Source organism: Melanostigma gelatinosum (assembly GCF_949748355.1).
Source record: "Melanostigma gelatinosum genome assembly, chromosome: 24".
NCBI classification, from domain to species: Eukaryota; Metazoa; Chordata; class Actinopteri; order Perciformes; family Zoarcidae; genus Melanostigma; species Melanostigma gelatinosum.
Window position 1 is genome coordinate 290,981 of NC_136657.1, and position 27,579 is coordinate 318,559.

Sequence of the window (27,579 nt, forward strand, 5' to 3'; positions counted from 1 at the left end):
TCGGGAGGTTTACGGGGAAGATCGGGAGAGTCGCGTGTCTGTGGACGCACTGTGGCGCACAAATGGTCTTTCTGTGGGACGCAAAATACGGTACGAGGCATCTCTCTGACGCTTTATGATACGAGTGTCTTTGCTCATATAATATATATATATATATATATTATAGATACATACATAATATATATATACATACATATATTTATACACATATATATGAAATCATGAATGCATCCCCATCTCTCTGTTATGATGCTCGTGATCAGAGGATGTGTGAGTGGCGGTGGACATGAGAACAGCTGTGGTGTCGGGAGGCCACATGTACTTCAGAAACCTTCTTTTGTTCAGTTTGAACACAAACCACAAACACACACTGACTGCCTCAGTTATGGTATTACAGTTATAGTATTATAGACATTAGTAGTCTTATATAATCGACTCTAGTGCAGTGTGACGCGTTCTAGAAAACATGATTCACAAAGATGTTTTCTATAATAACAAGTTAAATATCTTAACTATAGTCCCCTGTATACTGCAGTATATCAGTACTTACCCATATTTATAACATTTGGTAAAATAATGACTTATTGCCATAGTGATGCTCTTGATGTCTTTGAACATATGGTGAGAAAAATATATCGCATTTCTATATTTATCTTAAATATAATGTAAAGCTGCTCTTGTTTACTTTTTCTCCTTTTTCTTTAAATTCAAATGACATCATCATCCTTTGAGATGAAGTCACAAAGGATGATTTCTATTAAAAGAGTTGCATTCATAGTGAGTGAAATTACGTTTCCAGGTGCTCCGCTGAGTGTGAGGAGCATTTATTGAACATGATGAGCATTTATTGAACACTGCCACGAACAAACTAACTTTCAACTGTTACCTTTGATTATTATACTTTTATTATTTAAATCGTCAAAGTTTCTCTAAATACATTTTTTTCTTTTTCTCTTTCACACTAAGAGATACAAGTGTCTCATCTTCTTTTCTCAGATCATTCAAAAAATATCACATATGACTCCAGATCTCCACAGGAGTGAATGCACGTTTTGGTTGCCGTGGGTTTATGGGATTCTTTTCTGTGAAGTGAATTCAAACAATTCTAAATGTGTCCGTGGCTCCTGTTGAACCAGCCGGTGGCTCAGTGCAGCCGCAGCCAAGGGTTTCAATCACACTAAGATAAACTCCACACCGCCGCATGTGGCTTCAATTGTGGGCTGACTGACTGACAAACAGAGCCACAGACAGACAGACAGACAGAGAGACAGAGAGACAGACAGAGAGACAGACAGATTATTTATCACAGTCCCTCTGAGGCTTTCTTTATTCTTTTCTTCATGGTGTTACATGAATTGAAGGCTCTTTGTTGATAGCGTGCCACTTCTCTCCTAAATGTTCATTTGAAGCTGAGAGAGCAGAAGCGGTGGTGCTGTCTTCAGTTTCATGACTCCTCTCTGTGGTATGGGAGTCCGTGTGTGTCATCATGTGCTGTATATACATGACTTTCACCGCTCGTTCAGTCTCATCTGAGTGCTCGTCTTTACGCCCTATTTCTTTGACACGAGTTTTCATCATCTTCAGCTCAATCCTTTCTTCTATTAAATGTCACAAAATAGTGGCAAATATCCCCTAAAGAGCGCAAATGGACGTCTTCAAATGTCTTGTGTTGTCCAACCAACAGTCCCAGACCCAACGATATTCAATCAGTTATTATAGACAAGGGCCATATTCCCATTTGGAACCAGAGCCTCTGTGCATGAGTTGATAAGCGCTCTGTGAGCTTCACCGTCTCTCATATTTATCTGCAAACATGGCAGAACATCATCTGGAGGTATTTAGAGCAGCACAAAGATGAACTAACCTCGTGTATCCTCTCTCAGACCCAGCCCCGGGCCGGCGCTACACCCCCCCCTCCACCACCCTGGCCTCGGGGGGGAAGATGGCCGAGGCCCTGCCTCTGGGCACCCAGGAGGCCGGAGGGGCCGCTCTGGTGGGCAAACTGCGCATGGCTGACCGCGGGATGGTGGAGGTACGATGACATGCAAGTCACCGTGTTGAATGTATCCCTGATGTAAACCTTCAGTTGAGTAACGGCGGCGTCTCTACAGGTGATCTCAGATCATCCAGGTGAGCTGTCCAAGACTGACAGCCCCAACTTCCTCTGCTCGGTGCTGCCCACACACTGGAGGTGCAACAAGACGCTGCCCATCGCGTTCAAGGTGTGTGTTGCTTTACATTTACTGACAGCTATAAGCAGCCATAAATAATAATGCTTTCCGACAATAATCATGACACATTATAAAGCCTTTTATAATGACTTACAAGGTCAATCATCATAATACTTTGATGTATTTATTTTACAAGGTTTTGCTGATGATATTTTTACACTTTACTTAAAGCAATCAATGACCCTTATAGTGACTTATAACCACATTATAATGCATTATAAGGCATTATTAAAATATTGTGAAGTATTTCAACTATGAGAATTATAACACATCATCATACATTGTGATACTTGACCTTATATGGCATTATGCAATGCTTTAAATGTGTCGGATTATTGTTATATAAATATGAATGTGCAGGTAAAGAAAAAACACAGTGTAAATTACATAAGTATAGTACTCAATGTGTGTGTGTGTGTGTATGTAAAATAAAACATTTGCTCTATGTTGACCAACTATAACGTATAAAGATTACATCCATAATCAACGAATAACATAATCTATTTAATCATTCAACTCTAAAAAGAAGCCACAAAATAGTACTATTACTTCTGATACATTGAGTACATTTTCTGATAATACTTCTGTACTTTTATATGTATTTTTTACACTGCAGAATTTACTGTAAATAATGCATATAACGTGTGTTTTAACAATGTTGGTGAGTTGTAGAATAGAACTAGAAGATGATGGATTCATCTGAGACCACAGCAGGGCATCATTTGCATATTTGTTTTTAATGTGACCTTTATTCAACCAGGACATCTTCCCATTGAGATTCAAAATGTCTTTAGCAGGAGTCTTGGCCAAGACGGCAGAATAAGAAGCTTCACCTAAAATAACAATTCATCAAATGTTAATCTGTTCTTATTATTTTAGTGCTGGAAGCTGAGATCTTTGCGTTACTTGTACTTCACTGTAAACAGACTCAGATCTTTACAACAACATCAGAAAAGCAGGAAATCCTCACATTTGAGTAGCTGGAATCTGTGAATATTATTACTTATATATATTATTCTGTATCAATGGTTCATTTATGTCATAGACTCATTATTTCCGCACCAATCAGCTAATGGAGGCATTTCACCGCATTTGGAGCGAAAGGGAAGTAAATGTGTCGATCTTTTTATTCACTTCACAGAGTGAGAGGGAGAAAGTTTCAGCATAATAATTTGGATTCAAAATATTGTCCTTACCATTAGTCCCGAGACGACAACGCTGTCCCATGAAAAGCACATATGACTCTGTGACGAGGCCTTTCAGCAGATACTTTATTATTTATCTGGACTAACAAGTAGGACCAACTTCTTTTATGCCACAATCTCTTCAATACGACATTATTATATGATATTATTACAATTCCTTTTGTGCAAAACCTCTGTTCATCAATGTCAATTTACAGGGTTTGATGCTATTTGTCTGCAAGACAACAGATTGATTTGATGTGTTCACATGATGGCTGGATATTCTTGCATTTCTTCATCGTGGTGTATCGACGTGTGTGGATGTGGACGCTTCTCTGCACTTTGAGACAAAATGCATTTGTGGAAAAGCAGCTTTTAGCCGCAGAACACACAACTGATTGATTTATTGAGCCTTATGCATTAGTGTTCGCACATGTGTGTGTGTGTGTGTGTGAGTGTGAGTTTGGTGCATTATGCATCATTATGAGTCATGAGCGGATGTCACTGCCTTTTACTGATAATGGATGACTGTTATGATGCACACACACTCACTATACATGGAGACACACAATTTCATGAACACTGAAATTTGCACAGGTGCATACATGACAACATGCACTACACTGCCGGTGCACGCAGGTACTATGTGTGTGTAAACACCAGGGCTATCGTCATCAACTAAACCTAACTGAACCTGAATAACAAACCATTGATCCTTTAAATGTAGCCCATGCACGTAAGAGGCAGGCATGGAGGTTCATTTAGAAAAGACACTGTGCATGGGCGGATAGTGAGACATTGTCCCCCTGTAAAGGCCCCACCCCTTCTCCATAAGTACAGGAGCCACAGAATCAGAGAGACATCTTTGTCGACATTTTTGCGTGTAGTCAGACCCAGGGGCCCGACAGGTTAGAGGGCCCATAGGCCCATTCAGCAAACCGACTATGCATGTAAGGACTTGACGCGCCCTTCCTGATACGTCCAAACCTGACAGAGAGGAACCGAGACATAGTTTAGGACCACTGACCAAGCGTTGGTATCGGATGAGTTGGGAGAGAGAATGTGTTGTAATTTGTATTTTTATGTAACTACATACTTGTGGGGTATTATAACTGTCCCTAACAAAAACACACTAAAACTAGTGTAACAGTATACAAACTAAAACTAGCAAACACACTCTGACACTAATCTATTACCAGTCAAGACGAAAGTAAAAGAAATGAACCTTGGTATACACTGGCATGTGTTTAACGAACACACACACACACACACACACACACACACAGGCCAAGATCCATCCAGTCGCTCCTGCTTTATTATTAAGGAAGAACTTTATCCAATCACATTCCACCGCAGGCTCAGATCATCACATGTCACTGGTTGATTATTGGAACATCAGCATATTGATATTTCAACAAATACTCAAGGCAGCTTAGCAGGTAAACAATAGAGACCCATGTGCCTTGAGGACAATGCTTTAACTGAGAGGTAAAGCCAAACTGTGGTCATCGCTTTGAGAGCTCAGGGTTCAAAAAGAAAGCGTCCATCAGCTTCAGCCGCGGCCGTTTCCTCACTGATGGTTTGGTGTGATTAGCGTTGATATGGAAATCAGCTTCCCTGCCTCTATATCTGTATATCTGTGTAGGTGTGGAGCAGGAGAATGTGCTCTCCAGAGAGTGTTGAACACTTCCATTTCACACTTGTTTCATCTTCAATAGGGAAATGATTTACGTTTTATTTCATCATTTGAATCCAAAGCTGTTGTTTCTCAGTGTGACCGTTCAAAAATCAATGAATATTATCTTTCTTTGTTTTATACCAACCTTGAACCATTCATAGACAGACACGTATGTTGAGAAAGGTGATATATAAATAAAATGATATTAACCTGGAACAACCTGGGCAGAAAAACTACAAACAGCTGAACATCTTAAGGCTGACTGAGCACCAAACATTCAGAAATCACACTCCATCTTCTCTCCTTCTGTCCTTCTCTCCTTCTCTCCTTCCTTCTTCTTTGCGGTCACTAGGTGGTTGCCCTGGGCGACACCCCCGATGGCACCCTGGTAACGGTGATGGCAGGAAATGATGAGAACTTCTCTGCTGAGCTTCGCAACGCCACAGCCGCCATCAAGAACCAAGTGGCCAGATTCAACGACCTGCGCTTCGTCGGCCGCAGTGGAAGAGGTACACACACACCGGAGTGTTCTCGTTCTGTGTCCGTACATTGACTGTAAATGATCAATAACCCACGTAACCATGGGCAGGACGCGCCGGCTGCCTCTACGGAAGTCAGGAGTATAAAGAGCAACACAGGACATGTCGAGGTGGATGGACGGGTCAACCAAACAAGACTTTCACCCAGGAGTCAACGTTTACTTTTGTTACATAACTTATGTATTTATTAAGTTATGTGACATACTTATTTCAGCCCAAACCACGATCTTCTTCTAAACCCAACCAAGTGGTTTGGTTGTCTCAACTGGTCTGCAGGGGTTCGAGTAGGAGCGCTGATCTCTCGTGTTGCTGAACGTTCAAAATATTACTTTTTGTATCATATCATACCAACGATACGACACATTGTATGAGGAGACGTTGCACACACATAGAAACACACAAATGCAAAAACAAAGAGATACGAATGCTGATCTTTGCCGTGGACTCATTTTGCAGGGAGCACCACTATGATCTAAGTGCCCCGAACCCAAATAGAGTGAGGGCAGCGTCAGCCAATCTTACTCTGGTTGAAGTCTAATACGTGTGTTTTGCACAAGCACACAACACAGCGGATAAATTAGGGGAAGTACATACAACAGTATTCACACAACTTCCCCGTAACTCTCCATTCAACGTCTACCCCGCCCCCCCTCCCCCCCTCGCTCTCTCTCTTTAACGGACACACTAGACCACAGTTACACGAAATCAGTCACAGGCAAATGTCCCAACTAATCTATTTAAAACTGCCGTCCTGTGTACACACACTCTGCGAACACTCACATAAACGTAATCCCCAGCTGAATGGAAATATGGGAATAACTGTCAATATTTTACAGATTCCACAGTTCAGCCGTTGAGAAAATAGCATACTTAATTTAATTATTGTGCAGTAGAATTCAAATGAAGAACGATGATGTGTAGAAATTTGTTTTCATGCAAATTTAACTGCACAGAATACAATGAGGTTCATTCTCCAAGCATCACAGTATTTTAAGAGACAAAACAAAGCTGATCACAGTGGTTAATGCAGGAAACCACCAGCTAATTCATGTCTTCTCTGTAAATATGAACTATATATATGTATATATACATATATATATATATATATATATATATATATATATATATAAATGCTCTAGTGAGTGTTTGTGGCAGTGGGACGATTGCATTATATCATCGATGTCAGATTTGGTGCACAAAATTGATTTTGCAAGCACACATATATATATATATATTATATAAGATCATACACGAGAAAAAAGTTATTTAGTTTGAGCTAACAAAACTCGTATCTGTTTCTAATCCAATTAGATCGCTAGAACTATCTACAGCATCCCGGAAGAATGATGAAAACATATCAGATTGAGTCATTGATGTGTTTTTAATGGAGCTCTATGGCACACAGGAAGTGGAGATATCAGGCATTGATACACACAATACTTGTCAGTCGGATTCATAGTATATTGTTGGTTTGGGATTTGAAGAATAAACATATAGAAGACTTATCTGTTGACTTTTGGCTTCTTGACAGTTTCTGATTTCTGCTAGTCATGTCTCTCGCTCGAGATGTGACGATGTGATAAAAGGGTATTTGGTGAAGGGTCCTGGACATTTCCAAGCCTAGTCGGCAGGAATAAATGTCCCGCTGCGTCGTCCCGCTGCGTCGTGCCGCTGCGTCGTCCCGCTGCTTCGTCCCGCTGCCTCGTCCCGCTGCCTCGTCCCGCTGCCTCGTCCCGCTGCCTCGTCCCGCTGCCTCGCGCCGCTGCGTCGCCCCGCTGCTTCGTCCCGCTGCCTCGTCCCGCTGCGTCGTCCCGCTGCCTCGTCCCGCTGCCTCGTCCCGCTGCCTCGTCCCGCTGCCTCGCGCCGCTGCGTCGTCCCGCTGCCTCGTCCCGCTGCCTCGTCCCGCTGCCTCGCGCCGCTGCCTCGCGCCATTATTTTTAAAACATAAACCATTAACTTTTTTCTAACCTTTGAGGTTTTGTTGCCTAGATGTGGCGACATTCAACGAATCCGAAAACATTTTTCCTGGAGACAGGGTTGTGTGTTGTAGATTTTGAGCTGAGTTTCCATCTAAAACCTATAAAATGTCATTAACTGTCATTAACTGTCTGAGTGGGAAGTGGTCAGTTTAGCTGCCGACCACAATGAATGGTTTAGTGGTTTGACTAGTGGTGTCTGTGTGTGTGTGTGGGAGTCAGAGTCAACGTTCTCAAACATACTCATCATCAGTCAGTGTTCCCTGTTTTGCAGAAGCACTTAGTTACAACACCCGGCGACACTGATACACTCAGTACACAGTGCTTACATCAATGTAGAGCTGCTGTGTGGATTTGCATATCAGTAGCTCCTCACTGAAGTTATCAAAACTGTTTAACTAAATCCTATTCCTCAAGGTTTTGACTTTAGATACAAACCCTTAACTTGGTCCTGCTCCAAGTTCTCTGAATGTCCTCCTTCGGGAGGTCACGGTACCAGAAATGTAGAAGTTGATACCAATACCAGTGAAATTCCAAGATCCTTAATTCCCAAATTGATACCACAGTAAAAAACAGAACAATAAATCCTGCGTACGTCAACATGCGCTCCTTTGCTACAGTTTGCATACTGGTTTTGGTGAATGTGACAGTGATCTTTCACCCAGGACACTGCTGTTTGTTCCCCAATGTGAAACGAGAAGTCAATGTTCATTTATTTGTCGCCTAACTTGCGTAATGTAGTTACGGCGCTTTGTAGTTATTTTAACCCAAACCACCTTTTCTTAAACCTAACTAAGTGGTTTCCTATGAAGACGGAAGTTTATTTTGAAAGACTGTTTTCATGTAACAAGCAGAAATTGACATGTGTTGCTGGCTTTTGAAAAAAAAAGCATCAAAAATGAGGAGTAACTTTTATTAAATATTATACAAATAATTGTATGAAGAAGTGTTGCTGCAGTACCTGTAAAAAAAACGAGCACCATCATGTTTTCAGAATTGTTCCATTGACATGGTACCGAAGTATCGGTTCTCGTGACATCCTCCTCCTAACTCACCTCTGATGTTTCAAACATCACAATATAAACAGTGATATTGCTGATTTAGTGATGATATAAGAAAACCAATCATTTGTTTCAAGTCTGGTGAAACTAAACCGGATAATGTGAAAACAGCCTTCTGTCCACAAGAAGCTTTTCCTAAAGACTCTTCAGAGTGAACGAGGCTGTGATCAGCGAAACACTGCAGGCCCTTCATTCATATCAATGAGAGCACTCACTTCACACTATGCACACAGCTCCCATCAGTGTGGCATCTGACCAAACTTCAAACTCATCAATCTGGTTCTTATTTCATCCGTACCTGAAACAACATGACCCCACCAACAGTCTTTCTATGACGCAGTGCTGTGAGACGACTCAGACATGGTCCGCCTCCATAGCCACACACTACAACGCTTGTCATAAACCTGTGTATCTGTTTATTTGGTCAGGTGGCTTTGCGATAGTAAAATTATGATTCAGTATTCAGCATCTTAATGCAGACACTTGGTCTCGTGCCTTGTGGATCCACGATGACAAGCTTCCTTGCTGCTTTCTTGCTAGCGTAGCTCGCTAACTGGCTAATGGCTGCTTCCAATGTTCCCTCTAATTTTTCATGTGTCTGGGCATACACACAAGCTCCCTGAGCACACTGAGGACCACTGTGAGCAACATCAGATGTGCACGCTGTGGCCACACACCAGTATCACACCTGTTCAAAACCTTGGATCATAGCAAGTTACATGGCTTATTAAAAGAATCAAATTACAGCAGCAATTTTCACTAGTTTACTTTTAATATAAGTGATTTGACAAACTTTAAAGGAAAAAGACAAAAATCTTGTTGTTCATGAGATGTGTAGTATGTTTTATGTGAGAGTCCTGCTTGGCCATGGGAAGAGTCTTGCTTTGGCCTGTGTGAGGTCCTGTTGTGGCCTGTGTGAGGGTCCTGTTCTGGAAGAAATGATACATATACACCTTTCAGACATAACATTTTGTTCACATTAAAACATTCACATTTTGCACAATGACGTGTGCTGTAGCTTGTGTGATACAGTGTAAATTCCTGTAACTCTGTCTGTAAAATATGTAATTACTCAGTTTTTTATTATCATTTCTACTCCCCATAAATTATCTAGTAGTAACATAATTTAATGATTAATATCCAGTGGTGTATAAAGTACTCAAAAGCTATACTTGAGTAAAAGTAAAGATACCTTACTGGAAAACTACTCAAGTAAAAGTAAAAAGTCACCTCTTAGAATACTACTTGAGTAAAAGTCTTAAAGTATCTGATATTTATTGTACTTAAGTACAAAAGTACTTAAGTATCAAAAGTAATTTTCTGATATTAAATGTACATCATAACCTGAACATTAAATGAACATCATAACCTGTTCATTGAAAGTAAAAGTACAAGTAAATGCTGTTAATAAAAAAGCAAAGGGTCAGAATTGTGAGAATTATGAAGTTTATTCTTTTAAGTGCTGTGGCACCATGACCAAGGACATGGAGCTGTGTTGAACATAATTGGGTTGCTGTGATCCATCCAGGAGCAACAATGTTAAACATAATATATTGTACATAAGTATACTTTTGCATCTACTATGAACTTATCATCATAATTCTCCGTAAAGCAATATGACACTATGAAGGAGTTGTAACAGTGCGTTTATAAGTCTGCTCATTAGACTAGAGGATATAGAGGACAAATGCATAATATTATGTTCAGCAAAAAATATCCACTTGATGCATCAGGTCAGTGGTTTGAGAAAGGACGCCTGCCTTGTAAACTCCTATGGGCCTGATTTGAATACAAAGGTTTTGCTCAAGCTGAATCTGCAATTGGGCGACTGCTACCATCATAACTCCATCTGATCATCCACAACATGACTCAAATATCAAAACATGATCAATACTAAAGTAACAACACAGTCATTACATGAAACTGAAACATGTCCTGTTCATCTTCAAAAGAAGTTGGTTTTCAAAATTGCGAGAATTCCGTCTCGCTCATCATGGGCTGAAGACTCGTCCTGCGATGCTAAATAGTCTTTCACAGGCCGCTGAGGCAGGTAGAGGTGTGTTCAGCGTCACAGACAGCTTGCACACAGCTGCGAAGAATTCCCCGAATGCTGCGCTCTCGCGGCTCCTGTCAATCCGTGTATATAGCTACAGCTAACGTTAGGCAACTAGTGCTGCACAACTGTCAACACTTCCTCAGCTCACTAACTCGCTAGCGATCCACTGGTGTTGGTCTTCGTCACCACCGTCGTTTGTTGCGGGAGTAGCAGGTGCTTCCATTTCTGCTTCCATCATGAAATCAGTCATCGTAGAGTGGAATTATACTCAGGTAGTCGCCCGCTAGCTTATAGCATGTAGCATCCTGGGAATCACTGGGAATCAAACACCGCGGCTTTGAGAGCACTTGTTTGCAATTGTGCATTAACGTGACTGACCAATGATTTAACTTGCTGCTAGGACCACTGATTCAACAAACCTGCTTGCTTGCAGTCTGTGTTCCACCACAGTCCCCGACGCTGCTCTCATGATTCATTTTGTTTCTAAAGATAGATTTGATTTTGTAGCGAGTAACGAAGGTTTCAGGGGAAATGTATCGGAGTAAAAGTATCAGTTTTCTTTGCAAAATGTAGTGACGTAAAAGTAAAAGTAAACATAAATATAAGTAGTAAAGTAAAGTACAGATACCCAAAAAAACTACTTAAGTACAGTAACGAAGTATTTCTACTTCGTTACTATACACCACTGTTAATATCCATAAGTAAAAAATCTTAATAAATGTCACTAGAATATGCACAAATCTGACTTAAATTTTACCTTATTTTTCACGTCTGTCCTTCTCACTTCTCCAATGGTTGTACACTTTGTCCAGGTTGATGGCTTCGTCTGCTTCTTGCTTTGACTTTATGTCGCTGCCCGTTCGTTTCGCCATGATAAGGGTTAGCATTTGCGTCTCGTAACTCCGCCGCCCTGTTGATAGCTAGCTAACCTGCACGGCGCGAATGGGCAGGGCAATAGTGTCAATGCTATGATTGGCTGCGTAGCGTAAGTGAACCGAATCGTATCATTGGCTGGACACCTGTCACTCACTGAGTTACGTTGCAAAATAGTACAGAAAACAAAATTATTATTATTATTATTATTGGTTTAATTGATTAGATAAGATTAGGACTAATATTAGATATTAATTAATACGTTTATGTTGAATTTTATTTTATGCGCTGCATAGATTTTCTTGTGCGCTGAGAATGTGCGAGCAGTGCGCGATTGCTCAAGCGCGCAGCTTAGAGGGAACATTGGCTGCTTCCTCTCTGGTTTGGAACAGTCGATTATGTGTTTCCACCCACGTTGTTGTTGGATGTGAAATTGATAACGCGATTGCATTTACACTGTAGTTACACACATCTGTCATGTCTTGTGTGTTTGTGTCCTGGTTCAGAGTACTACCACTAATGTGTGTGTGCAACCAGGTTTCTGTCTCTCTTTTAGTTCTGCTTTTAAACAGGACCATCATTTTTCTCTTTCCCAATATCAGACTCTGTGTGAACACACACATACACACACACACACACACGCACGCACACACGATACTTTGTTGAAGATGATGTAAATAAGAGATTCCGTCTGATTGGCCGATTGTGAGAAAACTGGGGCAACCGAAACTCAGCAAGCACTGACATGATGCACGCACACACACACACACACACGCGTGTGTGTGTGCGTGTGTGTGTGTGTGTGAGTGTGTGCGTTTGTGCGTGTGTGTGTGTGTGTGCGCACGTGTGTGTGAGTGTGTGTGTGTGTGTGTGTGAGTGTGTGATGCCACCGGCTGCCTCATAGACACAACAGACACTCCGACCTCAGCTGTTCTCTCCCTCCTGTCTCTCTCTATCAGCCCTGATCTCTTACTGTAAACTCTCCCTGTAAACAACCTGCACAGGAAAGCTCTCCATGTTTCTCTATACTCTACTCTATTTATACGACACGCAAACTGTGTAGAGAGCAACATACACACTCAACAATACGCCGGTAGGTGAAAACACACCCTCTGTCTGACAACATTATGGAACGTACAGAGAAATAAAACCTTTTTTTACCTTTTTCTGGTTTGGAAGCTCTTGCTTCTCACTGAGAACCGGAGTTATTTAGACCGAACGGAACAGGGTGAAACCAAAAGCAATGATTGGATGGTGCTTCAATGCAGGGCAGTGGTGGATGCGTCCCATCACAGAAATGTAACACGTGTTTTCTTTATTACTAACCATAACCTAGGGCTGGGCGATATGGCCTAAAAAAAAAATCTCCGATTTTTTTACAAAAAATCCGATTCACGATTTAAATCGATTTTTTCCCCCAAAATTTTTTGCAGATGACAGAAGCTGTTGAAAACAATTTTTTATTTTATTTTGTGATGATTTTCCCAAGTAGGTTGATAAAAATAAAGTGCAAACAAAACCTGAACATTGTAGGAAGGTGCCTGTAGTATACAAAAAGTATTTCGTCACTCTTTTGTTTCCCTGAATCATTTAAATATAAAATTAAATTAAACATAACATTAAATGGCATTAAATAGTAGCCTTCCATTGTAAACAACTGTGCAAATGTAACTTTTTTACAGTAAGCTTTTCTAACTGAATACACTGATACAAACACAGCATGAAATAAAATGTATGTGACCCTTTAACATTCACATTTTCAAAAGTGCAACATCTGATCTAACATCAACATAACATATTTTGCATAGTAAATAAGTGCATGTAAACAAAATCAAGTGCATTCACAACATAACCAACAGTATTAAACAGTAGTGCATGTTTTTTCTAAATATTTTTTGCCAGGAAGACAAGCCTGTCTACTACCTCTGGCTTCAGGCATGCACGGTGGCATGTAACAATGCCCCCCCACACACTGAAAAGCCTCTCAGAGGGGGCACTTGTAGCTGGCACAGAGAGGTATTTCTTTGCTAAAGTACTTAGCCTTGGAAAGTTAAGTTGGTGACGCTTCCACCAGTCAAGTGGATCGGTGTCTGGGTCAACCTGCTGGACCACAGGTCAGTTGTTGCGGAGTAGAATGACATCCCCTCCAGCTCCGCAGAGATCCTTTGGCGTGTACTATTGTACAGCCGAGGCAAGGCAACGTCAGAAAAATGTTTACGGCTTGGTAGCACGTATCTGGGGTCCAAAGCTTTGAGAAGGTGAATAAACCCCGGCTTTTCCACGGTGTATATGGGCACCATATCTTTTGCGATATACATCGCGACTGCATCCGTGATGGCTTTCCACCGGGCACTCTTCTTCTCATGCGGAGTACAGTTGGTGAATGTCTCAAAAATGCTGGGTTGTTGTTGTGAGGTGGCGGTGGCGGCGGCGTCGCTTGTGCTCCCGCGGTCCTGCTCCCTCCTCAGGGCAACAACGCTTCTCCCACTCGGCGGCATGCCTCTGTTTGAGGTGCTGCATTAAATTAGTTGTGCTGCTTGATTTTGTAGCAATAGCTTTTAGACAGACCTTACATCGTGGTGCTGTTTGTTCTGTGTCAGATGACACGAACCCGAACCATTTCCAGACCACCGAAGACACATTCTTCCCTCTCTTAAGAACGAGAGCTTCACTGCTGGCCGCCATTGTTTTCGTTTGTAAACAATGCGCGCGCACTCTACTACGGGAACCCAACGGGGGGGAGGGGTGGGGGCGATTTTCTCGATTTTCAATAAAACACATCGCCTTAAAGCACACATTCGAATTAATCGATTAAATCGATTTATCGCCCAGCCCTACCATAACCACAATCTTTCCTTAAACTTAACCAGGTGTTTTAGATGCCTAACTCTTACCATCCCATCACCACAATTAATTTTGCATAACCACAATTTCTCCAAAACTTAGACCATACAGTAGTTGTCATGTGAAAAACTGTCCAATATCAATATTCTGTCTGGTGAAAAGATTTGATCTCCACCACCTGCAGCTGTGTGATTATTGATCGTCCCTGCTGCTTTGATATGCTGCCCATATATGTTCTTGCCCTCTCCGTGATGAAACGAGTAAAACAATGCAAAAGCTGAAGGGGCTCAGCAAGTAATAGAGTACAACCTTCTACATTGTCCATTTAATAACATGTACACTGTCTGAATATCAATGCAAATCACGTGGAAACACTTTAGTCAGTCGACTGGTTGTCTTCGGAAATACAGGTTTTCAATTGTTGTTCTTTAAAATGAAACTATTTTATTAAATATCTGTACATTTCATTTCAATTTTGTATGCATGTAATTTATGACAGAATTTCACAAGTCGTGTTTTCTGCAACAATGTAATAGGGAAACGTTCAGAGAGACACACACACACACACACACACACACACACACACACACACACACACACACACACACACACACACACACACACATGTGTGTCCCATAGTCCTATAAACATGTAGTACACACTTGTGTTCACCAGGGGTTCAACTGAGTGTTTTATGGTCGATCTTTTTGGATTATACCTTCATCAAATAAAACACTTGTTTCTGATTGGCTGGCAAGTATGGGGTCAGATCAGTCTCAATGATAACAAATGCACACAGAAAGACTCACAAATGCACACAGAAAGACTCACAAATGCAAACAGAAAGACTCACAAATGCACACAGAAAGACTCACAAATGCACACAGAAAGACTCACAAATGCAAACAGAAAGACTCACAAATGCAAACAGAAAGACTCACAAATGCACACAGAAAGACTCACAAATGCACACAGAAAGACTCACAAATGCAAACAGAAAGACTCACAAATGCACACAGAAAGACTCACAAATGCAAACAGAAAGACTCACAAATGCACACAGAAAGACTCACAAATGCACACAGAAAGACTCACAAATGCACACAGAAAGACTCACAAATGCAAACAGAAAGACTCACAAATGCACACAGAAAGACTCACAAATGCACACAGAAAGACTCACAAATGCAAACAGAAAGACTCACAAATGCAAACAGAAAGACTCACAAATGCAAACAGAAAGACTCACAAATGCAAACAGAAAGACTCACAAATGCAAACAGAAAGACTCACAAATGCAAACAGAAAGACTCACAAATGCAAACAGAAAGACTCACAAATGCAAACAGAAAGACTCACAAATGCAAACAGAAAGACTCACAAATGCAAACAGAAAGACTCACAAATGCACACAGAAAGACTCACAAATGCAAACAGAAAGACTCACAAATGCAAACAGAAAGACTCACAAATGCAAACAGAAAGACTCACAAATGCACACAGAATTCACAAATATATTCGATTTACAAATGCACACAGAAGGATTTACAAATAAATTTGACTCACAAATGCACGCAGAACGATTCACAAATACATTCCAATGCACAAATAAATAAATTACGATTTATATAAATGTAAGTAAAAATCACAAATATATTTCTGCATTTGTAACAGTGGCGTGCCGTCAGGGTCTGCAAGGCCTTCTCTGCTGGCCTAAACAGAATCACAAAGCTATATATATTTTTTAAAAAAGAAGAAAAAAAAATCTATTTTGTAATTTAATAATTTTTCTTAAATACACTACATGTATTACAATTCATACAAATATTTTTCCCATTATCTTATGTTCTCATTGCACAGCTCCTGTCTTCCTCAGTTGCTCTGCTTCCAGTGCAGCTTGTTTTAAGTAGAGCTTTTATCCAATCAGATCTCACCTCTGTGTCTCTAGGTAAGAACAGAGCAGAGGCCTGCAGACTCTCACCTGCAGCCAGTGCAGTTTAAGTGAATGGGGACGATGTTGTTGATTGTCATAGTGTTCAACCAATCAGATCTTTAGTTTGACATGTTGGGGCGTATTCTTTGACGTGTCAGCGTCGGCTAGCCGGCCTATAATGACGTCAGCATTACGTACCGCTCATGTCCAGGTGCACGCGCTGCAGAGTGTGCTGTGATTGGTCAGTGGGCGAGCACGTGACTAAATTTTCCCTTTTCAGCATCTTCCCGGGTATTCCCATAATGCATGCATGCTTGTCAAGAACAATAACAGATGGTGAGATGCTAAGTTGACTAGTTTTGTTTCTGCTTCTTCTAAAACTCTTTTTACTGGCCGATTACAGCCATGCGTAGTTTATAGTGCAAACCTCTGACCAAACTACGCTGTAGCCGAGTCTGTTCGCTCCAAACCAGCTGATGGAAATGCACACACACACACACACATTCACATTGTGTGTGTGTGTTTGTGTGCGTGTGTGTGTGTGTGTGTGTGTGTGTGTGTGTGTGTGTGTGTGTGTGTGTGTGTGTGTGTGTGTGTGTGGTATCTGGTTTATTCCTGCCTGGGGGCTCATGACGTACATGACTTAATGCATTAAGCAGACCAAGAGGGGGGGGGAGGAGAGAAGTAGTGGAGGGATTGAAAGGAGAGTATTACTTGAAAAAGACCCTAATACTAATGAACACTTTTCCTTTTTCCCATTCTGTTTCCTTTCCTTTTTCTTTCTCTGACTATGCTCTCCCTGTCTTCCTCCCTTTTGTCCTCTCCTTTTCTCTCCTAGGGAAGAGTTTCACTCTTACCATCACTGTGTTCACCAACCCTCCTCAGGTGGCCACATACCAGAGAGCCATTAAAATCACCGTGGACGGTCCTAGAGAGCCACGCCGTGAGTGACACTGACACACAGATGTTGACGTGTTCCTCCTCAGCATACAATGACATGTGGAGTCCCACAGGGTTACTGCCCACAAAGCCAGCATGTGTATTCAGTGTTAGCAGCAGCATCGTCATCTTCTAAAGCTGCTGCAATGATCGCAGTTGATGTCACAGAATTAACAACAATTCCTACACATGGCAACTAATGCCAATCAAACCCATCCACATGTACACCGCTCATATTGTAACGTCCGCTCAGACACGTCCCAGAGGAAAACGAATGTAGAAAACTTTGGAGAATAGGGTTGTATATTGAGGGACATCCATCAATTAGGAAAAGTGAGATTAGATTAGGATTAGGGTAATGATTACAGTAGTACTCTTCATCAATATATTACTTTTTAATATACTAAAGTACATTTGATCTGAATACACTTAATACATCTCGTCTTATGTTGCATACCAGCCTCAGAAAGTTGTTTGGTACAGAATTGTATAGAATGTTGCTTGAATGTAATGTTTTTATTCTATCACTGAAAGATGTCAGTCATAAACATGTATTGTAGTCTATAGACTAGATATTTAATGAAGACATGCCTCTAATCCCTTCACATAAACTCTCAGTTGAGTGAGTCAATAAGGAACCTGATGCAACACTGAGTTCCTCTCCCACTCAGAGTGATGCAACATGGGGATTTCTAATGGCAGAAGAAAGCAAGAGAGAAAGACAGATTCCTTTAGTGCCAATAAACGCTTCTACAAACATCATGTCATATGAATAATTGTGATTCAGGTTAAATGGAACTGAACTGAGCGACACTGACAGAAGAGACGTGAGGTGACAGAAAGAGAGGAAGACTCATGCCAGCTCCGCTCAGCTGTGAATAACCATCACTCGTCTCTAACTCGCCCACTCACACACACACACACACACACACACATTCAGTATAAATACACACACTTGCACACTTCCCCCACTGGGAGGAAGTGCCTGTAACTGGAGCTCAGTCTCGGTGCTTGAAGTGCAGCCAACACCACAGACAGCGTGACAGACCACCACACACACAGGGAGACAGCCAGACCCCTATGCGGCGCCCATCATCAGATTCCCGAACACATTAGCAGACAGAGTGTGTTAGACATTGTTGTAGCTTGTGTTGGGTTGTAACTGTTACTGTAATCCCTGGATTATATAATCACAGTACAAACATGAAGTAATCTGCTGACAAATCACCTCTTCATAGTGTGGCACACTTTTCAATCGTGGTAACAGGTACTTTGAAATAAAGGTGCTAGCTAGGAAGCTTTGGATGAATAGGGTTCTTAATGGAACCTTTATTCTCACAATTAACCCTTGAAAACACTTTCTTCAAAGAATTGTTCTTCAGAAGCAAATGGTTCTGGATAGAACCTCAGCCCTTCTGTAAGAAACCGTTTGGAACTCTTATTTCTAAGATTGTAGGGAGCGATATATATGTAAATAAGTTCCATCTCTCTCTCCCAGGTCATCGTCAGAAGATGGACGAAGTCAAATCCGGCTCCCTGGCTTTCTCCGAGAGGCTAACAGAGCTGGAGCAGCTGAGACGGAGCTCGATGAGGGTGACGCCTCCTCACCACCACCACCACCATCACCATCAACACTCCGCTAACACCCGCCAATCTGCAGCACTCAACTCTGCCACCTTCTCCAGCCCTACACACGCTCAGATAACGGCTGGTAAGAGCCCAAAAGGGATTTATGTCTATCTGCCTTCATCAAGAAAAGAAGCCAAGAGGCAGCACAGAGGAGAATTCAGTATTCCTGCCTGTCCAAGACCAATCCCTGTAAACACATATCTGCATATGAATGTTTGTAGTCCGAGCACTAGAGCATTGGCCCAAAATGCAATCTTGGAACCCACCTGCTATTACACACTTTTCCTTTTTATTAGCATGGCTAATTGACTACTTGCAACAATACTGGCTGAAAATCCGGTCATAGACGTTGTCTCTCAATTCCATTCTGTCGTGGATTAACGCTGACTGCACCGCTGCCAACATTACAAATTCCCCAATTTAACGGTAAAGGTTACATGCTGTTTGCCAAACCCGCAACTGAGACATTTTAGTCAATGGCTCAATAAATCTTCTACTGGAAGAATGTTGATGCTACAAACTTTCTTTGACTGATAACGTTTGGATGAATGGACGTCAGGCGGGTGCAAAGTAACTACAAAACACTGATCAAGAACGCTATCTTATCATCACAAACAAAGCTCAAAGCTATGCTAGGGCAATGCTACCAAGTACAATGATAGTCCTCCTTATGTACCCAGCTATATAGCATGACTGGCTGTTGTTTAACCAAAACCTTCCCATCATTTATAATACAGAGCACAACCCACGAGTGCATTACATTGATACAGCAGATACTGTTATCGAAAGCAGCTTTCTGTTGGGGTTCAGTGGGCTCGAGGACCCTTCTAGTGCAGATTCTCCATGAGTGTCTTTGCATGGGACCAGAGCTACTGTAGCTAATGCTAGCAGAGCATTCCTTTTTGGACTAGCTATAACATGTCTACACCTCAAATATCCTGCTTTCCAAAAAAGGATTTGCTGTGTTCTAAGGTATAACGATACCAATGTGTTCTGGGTTCAAATAACAACCCTATTCTTTAATAATACAAGTTGTGGCTAGCGTGTGATTGCGAAGTGCTGTAAAGTACATTTAAGTGGCCACCAGAACAGTTCATTCCTACTCTTTGAGTCATGCTGCATTCATGTTCCATGGAAGGCTGAATGGTCATTGTTTAGAAGAAAAAGTCATTTTTAATGAATCCATTTTCTCCAGAATCTGACTTCCTTTTGAATTACCCAGAAACCCTGTTCAGTGTGATGAGGTATATGTGAAGCACTTAAGCCATCATTTAGTTCATCTTTCTCAGAAAGGTCACATCAGTGCAAGGGACATCTTGAAATTTCGAAATGCAAAGTTGTTGCTAGAACAGAGCGAGAACAGCCTCTAACAAACCTACAGCCCTTACATGTCCTGGATCCAAACAGGCCAATCACATTGTCCACATGCGTGGGGGCGTGTGGGCTTACGCTCTGTTATTGGTCGAAGTTGTCGACGGCAGGGATCTGTTTATTGGCATGGGGAGAGAGGTTTTTTATGGTGAACAGCAGAAACAGTGAGTGAACTGTTTGTGTGAGTATGTTAGCAGCTGCACCAACAACAGTTCTGTGCTAGTTCTGTGTTTTCTGCTATGCAGGTCTTTTAAAACGCTATGATTGTTTCCACTTTGGTGTTTGGTGTGTACAGCTGTTAATCGACACTCTTCAAATCATGACAATCTCTGCTGTGTGGCCAATATGTGTTCCACTTTACAGTCCCAGTAGTCCATTTTATATTCTCTGATGTGTGCATTCACATATTTAGGCTGTTTCCTGGGAGTGCTAAGGGGCCTGATGTTTAGAAACCTTTCATCTACGGGTGCCTTCACAGCTAACCTGCTTGGTTCGGTTAAAAGAAACTCAGGACAGTTTGCTTTGTTACTTCGATTTGCTTGGGATGCTGTGAAAGCTGTCAATCAAACCTTGGTGCGGACCGAACAACCAAATGGAGACAGTCTGAAAAGGTGCACGGGTCTCGGTCCGAGTTCCAAGCGGACCCTGGTGCAGTGTGTTTGTGGTGTGAAAGCAAACAAACCAACCACAGGGTTTTATGATAGCAGATGTGTGATTTTAGCATGAATTCAAAAGCTAAACTACTAATAAATCCATCTGCTGATGGTGAAATCTGTTCACGTTACCTGTCACTTTGTATAACGTCATGTTTAACAATGTAGCATTTTGTCCTTTGGTCCGGACCAAATGAACCCAACTACAGGTGTGAAAGCAGCCTGAATGGTTGACATTAGCAGTTTAATTCAAACTCTAGTGACAAGCACACTAATACTTAACACAACAGATTACATCCATTACACCATGTGTGTGCGTGTGTGTGTGTGTGTGTGTGTGTGCGTGCGTGTGTGCGTGTGTGTGTGTGTGCTTTTCTCAAACTTGTGCATTCAGCTTGCATCAAACCTCATTGTTCCTCCTTGTGGTTTTAGTGAGATCCATTGTGGTCTGTGTGTGCGCGTGTATGTGTGTGTGTGTGAGTGTGTGTTGCGGTTGCCGTGGATACTCTATGTGGTACCAAAATACAGTATCTGTTCCTCTTCTGCCTTCAGTGGTAGTGACGCTGTGTGCATTTGCATGTATACGTGTATGTGTGTGTGTGTGTGTGTGTGTGTGTGTGTGTGTGTGTGTGTGTGTGTGTGTGTGTGTCTGTAAGTGAGGAAGCAAGTCATACCTAAAGGAGGAAATGAGAGTCAGCTGGCAGGAAGTGCCACTGTGTGAAAGAAAAAGCAAAGAAAACTTATAACTGTCAGAATTTGAAAAACGTGGTCCTGGTCCACCACTGAATATTATGCATTTTACTGGAATATGTTTCATACTAATTGTTGAATTAATACTGGCAAAGCCTTCCACAACCCTAAAGACCAAATAGGGAGATTACCAGGGTCCAAATATGTATACACCTTTACAATTAGTATACGAATACATTCAAAAATCCAAAGTAGACTTCAAAGAAAATAGGATTGAATATGAAATACTACTACAAAGTAATAGAACGTTTTTTACAGTAATGCATGCAACATAGTCCTTCAAATTAATTAAACTAGGAAAGGAGGTATACGAAAAATAGAAGCCAAAATACAATACAATGAATATACTTTATATACAACTCTAGATTCGTGGATAGACACTATGCATACACAATCTACACCATCAAGATAAATGCATATCAGGAGGGCCTGAATTGAATAGAAATTGAAATTAATACTGGCGTCATAATAAAATTACCTAAAAATAACTTGAATTTCGTGCAGCGATATTGTACAACACCGTGGTTGCAGACTTGCTCATCTGATCACCAACATTGCGTGTGTGTGTGTGTGTGTGCGTGTGTGTGTGTGTGTGTGTGTGTGTGTGTGTGTGTGTGTGTGTGTGGTGAAGTGGATGAACTTTACTCAGCACGGTGGTTCTTTAATTACGTCAACAACTTAAAACCTAACAGGCAGCTGAATCCATGCCAAGCATGTTAGAGAATGTTAGTAGTGGACTGCTTGTAGTTAAATGCCCTTCATCCCCACACATCATCTGAGGCTGGCTCCTGTGTGGTCGCACCAGGTTTAACAGTGCCCATCCACAGTGATGCCGACTAGCTAGTTACATGAAATGAAAGCCTGTGTGAACTTTGCTGCAGTGAACATAGGGCTGAGGGAACATACAACAGAGGAAACATAGGACTGAGGGAACATAGGGTTGAGGGAACATAGGGCTGAGGGAACATAGGGCAGAAGGAACATAGGGTTGAGGGAACATAAAACAGAGGGAACATAGGGCTGAGGGAACATAGGACTGACGGAACATAGGGCTGAGGGAACATAGGACTGAGGGAACATAGGGTTGAGGGAACATAGCGCTGAGGGAACATAGGGTTGAGGGAACATAAAACAGAGGAAACATAAGACTGAGGGAGCATAGGACTGAGGGAACATAGGGTTGAGGGAACATAAAACAGAGGAAACATAGGACTGAGGGAACATAGGGTTGAGGGAACATAGGGTTGAGGGAACATAAGACTGAGGGAGCATAGGACTGAGGGAACATAGGGTTGAGGGAACATAAAACAGAGGAAACATAGGACTGAGGGAACAGAGGGTTGAGGGAACATAGGGTTGAGGGAACATAAAACAGGAAACATAGGGCTGAGGGAACATAGGTTTGAGGGAACATAGGACTGAGGGAACATAAAACAGGAAATATAGGGCTGAGGGAACATAGGTTTGAGGGAACATAGGACTGAGGGAACATAAAACAGAGGAAACATAGGGTTGAGGGAACATAGGTCTGATGGAACATAGGACTGAGGGAACATAGGACTGAGGGAACATAGGACTGAGGGAACATAAAACAGAGGAAACATAGGGCTGAGGGAACATAGGTCTGATGGAACATAGGACTGAGGGAACATAGTACTGAGGGAACATAGGTCTGATGGAACATAGGACTGAGGGAGCATAGGACTGAGGGAACATGGTCTGAGGGAACATAGGACTGAGGAAGCATAGGACTGAGGGAACATGGGTCTGAGGGAACATAGGACTGAGGGAGCATAGGACTGAGGGAACATAGGACTGAGGGAGCATAGGACTGAGGGAACATGGGTCTGAGGGAACATAGGACTGAGGGAACATAGGACTGAGGGGACATAGGACTGAGGGGACATAGGACTGAGGGAACATAAAGCAGAGGAAACATAGGGCTGAGGGAACATAGGACTGAGGGAACATAGGTCTGAGGGAACATAGGACTGAGGGAACATAGGTCTGATGGAACATAGGACTGAGGGAACATAGGTCTGATGGAACATAGGACTGAGGGAGCATAGGACTGAGGGAACATGGTCTGAGGGAACATAGGACTGAGGGAGCATAGGACTGAGGGAACATGGGTCTGAGGGAACATAGGACTGAGGGAGCATAGGACTGAGGGAACATAGGACTGAGGGAGCATAGGACTGAGGGAACATGGGTCTGAGGGAACATAGGACTGAGGGAACATCGGGTTGAGGGAACATAAAACAGAGGAAACATAGGGCTGAGGGAATATATACATGCGCTCCTTTGTGACAAAGATTTTTTCAGATAACGTTTTTTTATTGTTTATCCAGCTCAATAAGTTAGCTCCGATGGATGGATATCCTCAAACCATAAAGAAACACTTGTTTGAAAAATGGAAATTGTCAGATAGGAGATACACGGTTTTCACAAAGAACCACTGCCCCTGCAAACGTTGTGTTTTTCCAGATTAGAAGATTTGCATGGCACAAAAAGTTGCCTGATTTTGTTGTGTTTTGCCTCTGGTTTATTGGTGAAGTCTAAAACACCCCACAGAAACCATTGAATAACAACAAATTACTACTGTATAGTGTTCTTTTATTTAAGTATTGTTCCATTCTAAAAGCAAAGTGTAATCAGTCAAACTGAATCATACCCATCATATCAGAAACTGATGACACTCGCTGCACCAGGTCTCATTTGAACAAGATAAATGGGTCCGTCTCATCATTTCTGTCATCAATTAGCCAACCTAAAAACACCACAGACATGTCTTTCTATCTGTTCTAGTTCTATTTTAAACAGCCAGTGGATTGTGACTTTTGCTGTAGTGTACTCTGCCTGGGGAGAGAAGCAAGGAAAGGAGGGGGCTTGGCACAGAGCCTGAGCTTCACCACCACCCAGATACACACACACACACACACGTCAATGCTTGGGAGAGCTCTTGGCTGGACTTGAAAAGCCTTCATTGACGTCTGGCTGCTGTGTACAATTTGCCTCCTCGTCTGGCTGCACACACACACACACACACAAACCCATACTTGTACACACTCTTGTCTGCAAGTCTGTGGGTGATCAGGGCCATTTATTAGACTGTGGGGAAAAAGACTGGATTGAATGAAATAACTCACACACACACAGCCCTCCCCTTCATCCGTCCACCCCCATGCTAAGTTAATTGCTTCCTCTTCTCCATCTCTCTCTTCTGTTCCTTTCACTAGCAACAGATTTTGTCATCATGTTCAATATTGTATATTTGAATCTGTCTCTTGTGAGTCCCCCAACCTTATAGAAGTGGATAGAAGGTGTAATAGTAGATGTCTGAAGTAAGTGTGTTAACAGCATTATTTTGCTCAACTTCTCTTACAACATTCAACTTGTGCTGCATTCACATGGAAGCAAGCAAACCGGATATCATTTTCATGGACAAAATGAGGTGAGGCCGGCAGATAATACTGGGTCAGCATCAGTAGACGATTGCCATCCAAAGTTAAAATATTTTGACTTCATGCCGTCCTCCACCTTATGTAGCTCCCTCACACAAGGAGGAAGCTGTTAAAGTTTGGAATAGATTATTCAGAGAAAGCTGCATTTTATAGCGACATGCCTTATTACAATAATTACATAAAATTAATTATTTTTGATAATTACTTGTAAACTATACGACATCACCATAGCAACATATCATCATGCGGGTCGGTCTGATTCCAATTGAAGGCAGCATCACTCTGATCAAAACCCTTTGCTTCACAGCTCTGAAGGTTTCAATCTCTCTCTTAGACTCCAGACAGATGCAGGCGTCTCCATCTTGGTCCTACGACCAATCCTATCCCTACCTTGGCCAGATAACCACGCCCAGTGTCCACACAGCCAATCCCCTTTCGCCTGGTCGGTCGTCGCTCAGTGACTTGACGTCACGACTCACAGGTAACACACACAAGCATGTGCACAGAGAGCAACCAGAGAGAAGTGAGTAAATAAGTAGGTTGTAACCTCTGACCTTTGCCCTCTCTCAGGTCCCGACCTCACGGCCTTCGGCGACCCCAGGATGACCTTAGAACGACCTTTCACCTCCCTTCCCTCCTTGCCTGAGTCTCGTTTCTCCGACCCCCGGGTCCACTACCCCCCCACAGCGGCCGCCTTCACCTACACCCCCTCTCACAACGCCGTCTCTAACGGCGCCCTCGGCCTCGCCATGGCGACCACTCCAGCGGGGAGGTATCACACCTACCTGCCTCCGCCCTACCCGGCGAACACCCCCCACCAGGCTCAAAACGGGCCCTTCCAGTCCACCTCCTCGCCGTATCACCTGTACTACTCCACCGCCGCCAGCGCATACCAGTTCTCCATGATGGCCGGGGGAGGCGGCAGCAGTGACTCGCGCTCCCCGCCGAGGATCCTGCCACCGTGCACCAACGCCTCCACAGGCTCCTCCCTCCTGCACCCCTCTTTGCCCAATCAGAATGAAGGAGTGGGTGTGGAGGTGGAGTCAAGCCACAGTAGCTCCCCAACAAACATGGCAGCTGCTGAAGCGGTCTGGAGACCTTACTGAACCCGGATAGGCGGTTTAAGGCGACCACCTGGTCATGTGGCGGCAGACAGCGGACATCACAAAACACAAACACATAAATCACTACTCTGTATGTGGCTCCCAGCTCCAGGCAATTGTTGTTTCTGTTTTGAAAAGGCTCAGTCATTTTCCAACACAGCTGGTCACTGTAGTGTTCATCAAACATTACTCAAACAGGAGGAAGTCATGCATTTCTTCAGGACTATTGTCAGCTGCAGATTAATCCACATTTGGTGCCCGAGTGATATGTTGTGGCAGCAGGACGGTGTATCTGGGACCAAGTGAAGAGAAACTACAGTGTGTTCATGGTGATGAAGACACTTCTCAGCCAGAGCAACAGTGAGTGTTTTAATGGCGCTCTATGGCTCAGAGGAAGACGAGATAGCAGGTGTTTGATACATGTTAAATGTCACCTGAGCACATGTCATATTTGGAAAAACAGCACCCAGAACTGAACGTCATCACTTGACCAGGAGCCAGTTTAAAACTACTGACAAAACAAGCAGAATGACAGCAGTGAGTGGGCTTGTTCGGTCATATGAACCCAACATCCCAGTGTCACTGTCAGGACATAGGAAAGAAGTGGAGAGAAGATGTAATAGGGACAGATACACAGAGAGAAACAGGGTCAAAGTGCATGCAGCAGCACTGGACTGATCTCAGCTTCCTTTGTAAAATAACAAGACTTCATCCTCATAAATGTTGTTGGTGTTGTGTATTGATCATTTTGCTCATGCCTGTTTGTGTTTACCTTCATCTTTCTATCACTCTCTCATGACTTCACCACTCCTCTCTGCTTCTTGGTTGACATTTTTTACAGAAAAAACGGAGCCTATCATCTCCTGAAGAAATGAAAGAAACACGATCACGTCACTGACTGGGTGTTTTATGGCCCCTGAGGCAAATGTGGACAAAACCTATGACATGATTGAGGAATCTTAACTTTTCATTCGTTGAGCCAGTCCGTCGATGACATATTTATTACAGACGGCCCTCACCAGACTGGATTCTGAGATCAGATCAGATTTCTATATACAGTGAGAAACCATTACAGCATGGAGTTTAGTCAAATGCTTTAATTTATTTTTGTAATACAATTTTAGTAGCATTTCATGTGTGTGTGTGTGTGTGTGTACGTCACATTTACCCATGATCCACTGCTGATTTGTACTGTATATAATCAGGGCTGTAAATGACCCCTGCAGTTGATCATGTTCTCATCACCCCTTCCTCTCTCTCTTTGTCTCACACACACACACACACATCATTTTGTT

The 27,579-nt window shown here is 42.4% G+C and overlaps 1 protein-coding gene across 1 annotated transcript; it reads left to right on the top strand.

Moving 5' to 3' along the window:
- Window positions 1–27,579, top strand: runx1 (RUNX family transcription factor 1). The gene is made up of 8 exons (XM_079296115.1): window positions 1–90; window positions 1,884–2,032; window positions 2,112–2,222; window positions 5,446–5,602; window positions 17,214–17,318; window positions 18,813–19,025; window positions 25,516–25,662; window positions 25,752–27,579. Exons 1-8 carry the CDS (start codon window positions 63–65, stop codon window positions 26,285–26,287), a joined length of 1,446 nt encoding a protein of 481 aa, XP_079152241.1. The 5' UTR covers window positions 1–62; the 3' UTR covers window positions 26,288–27,579.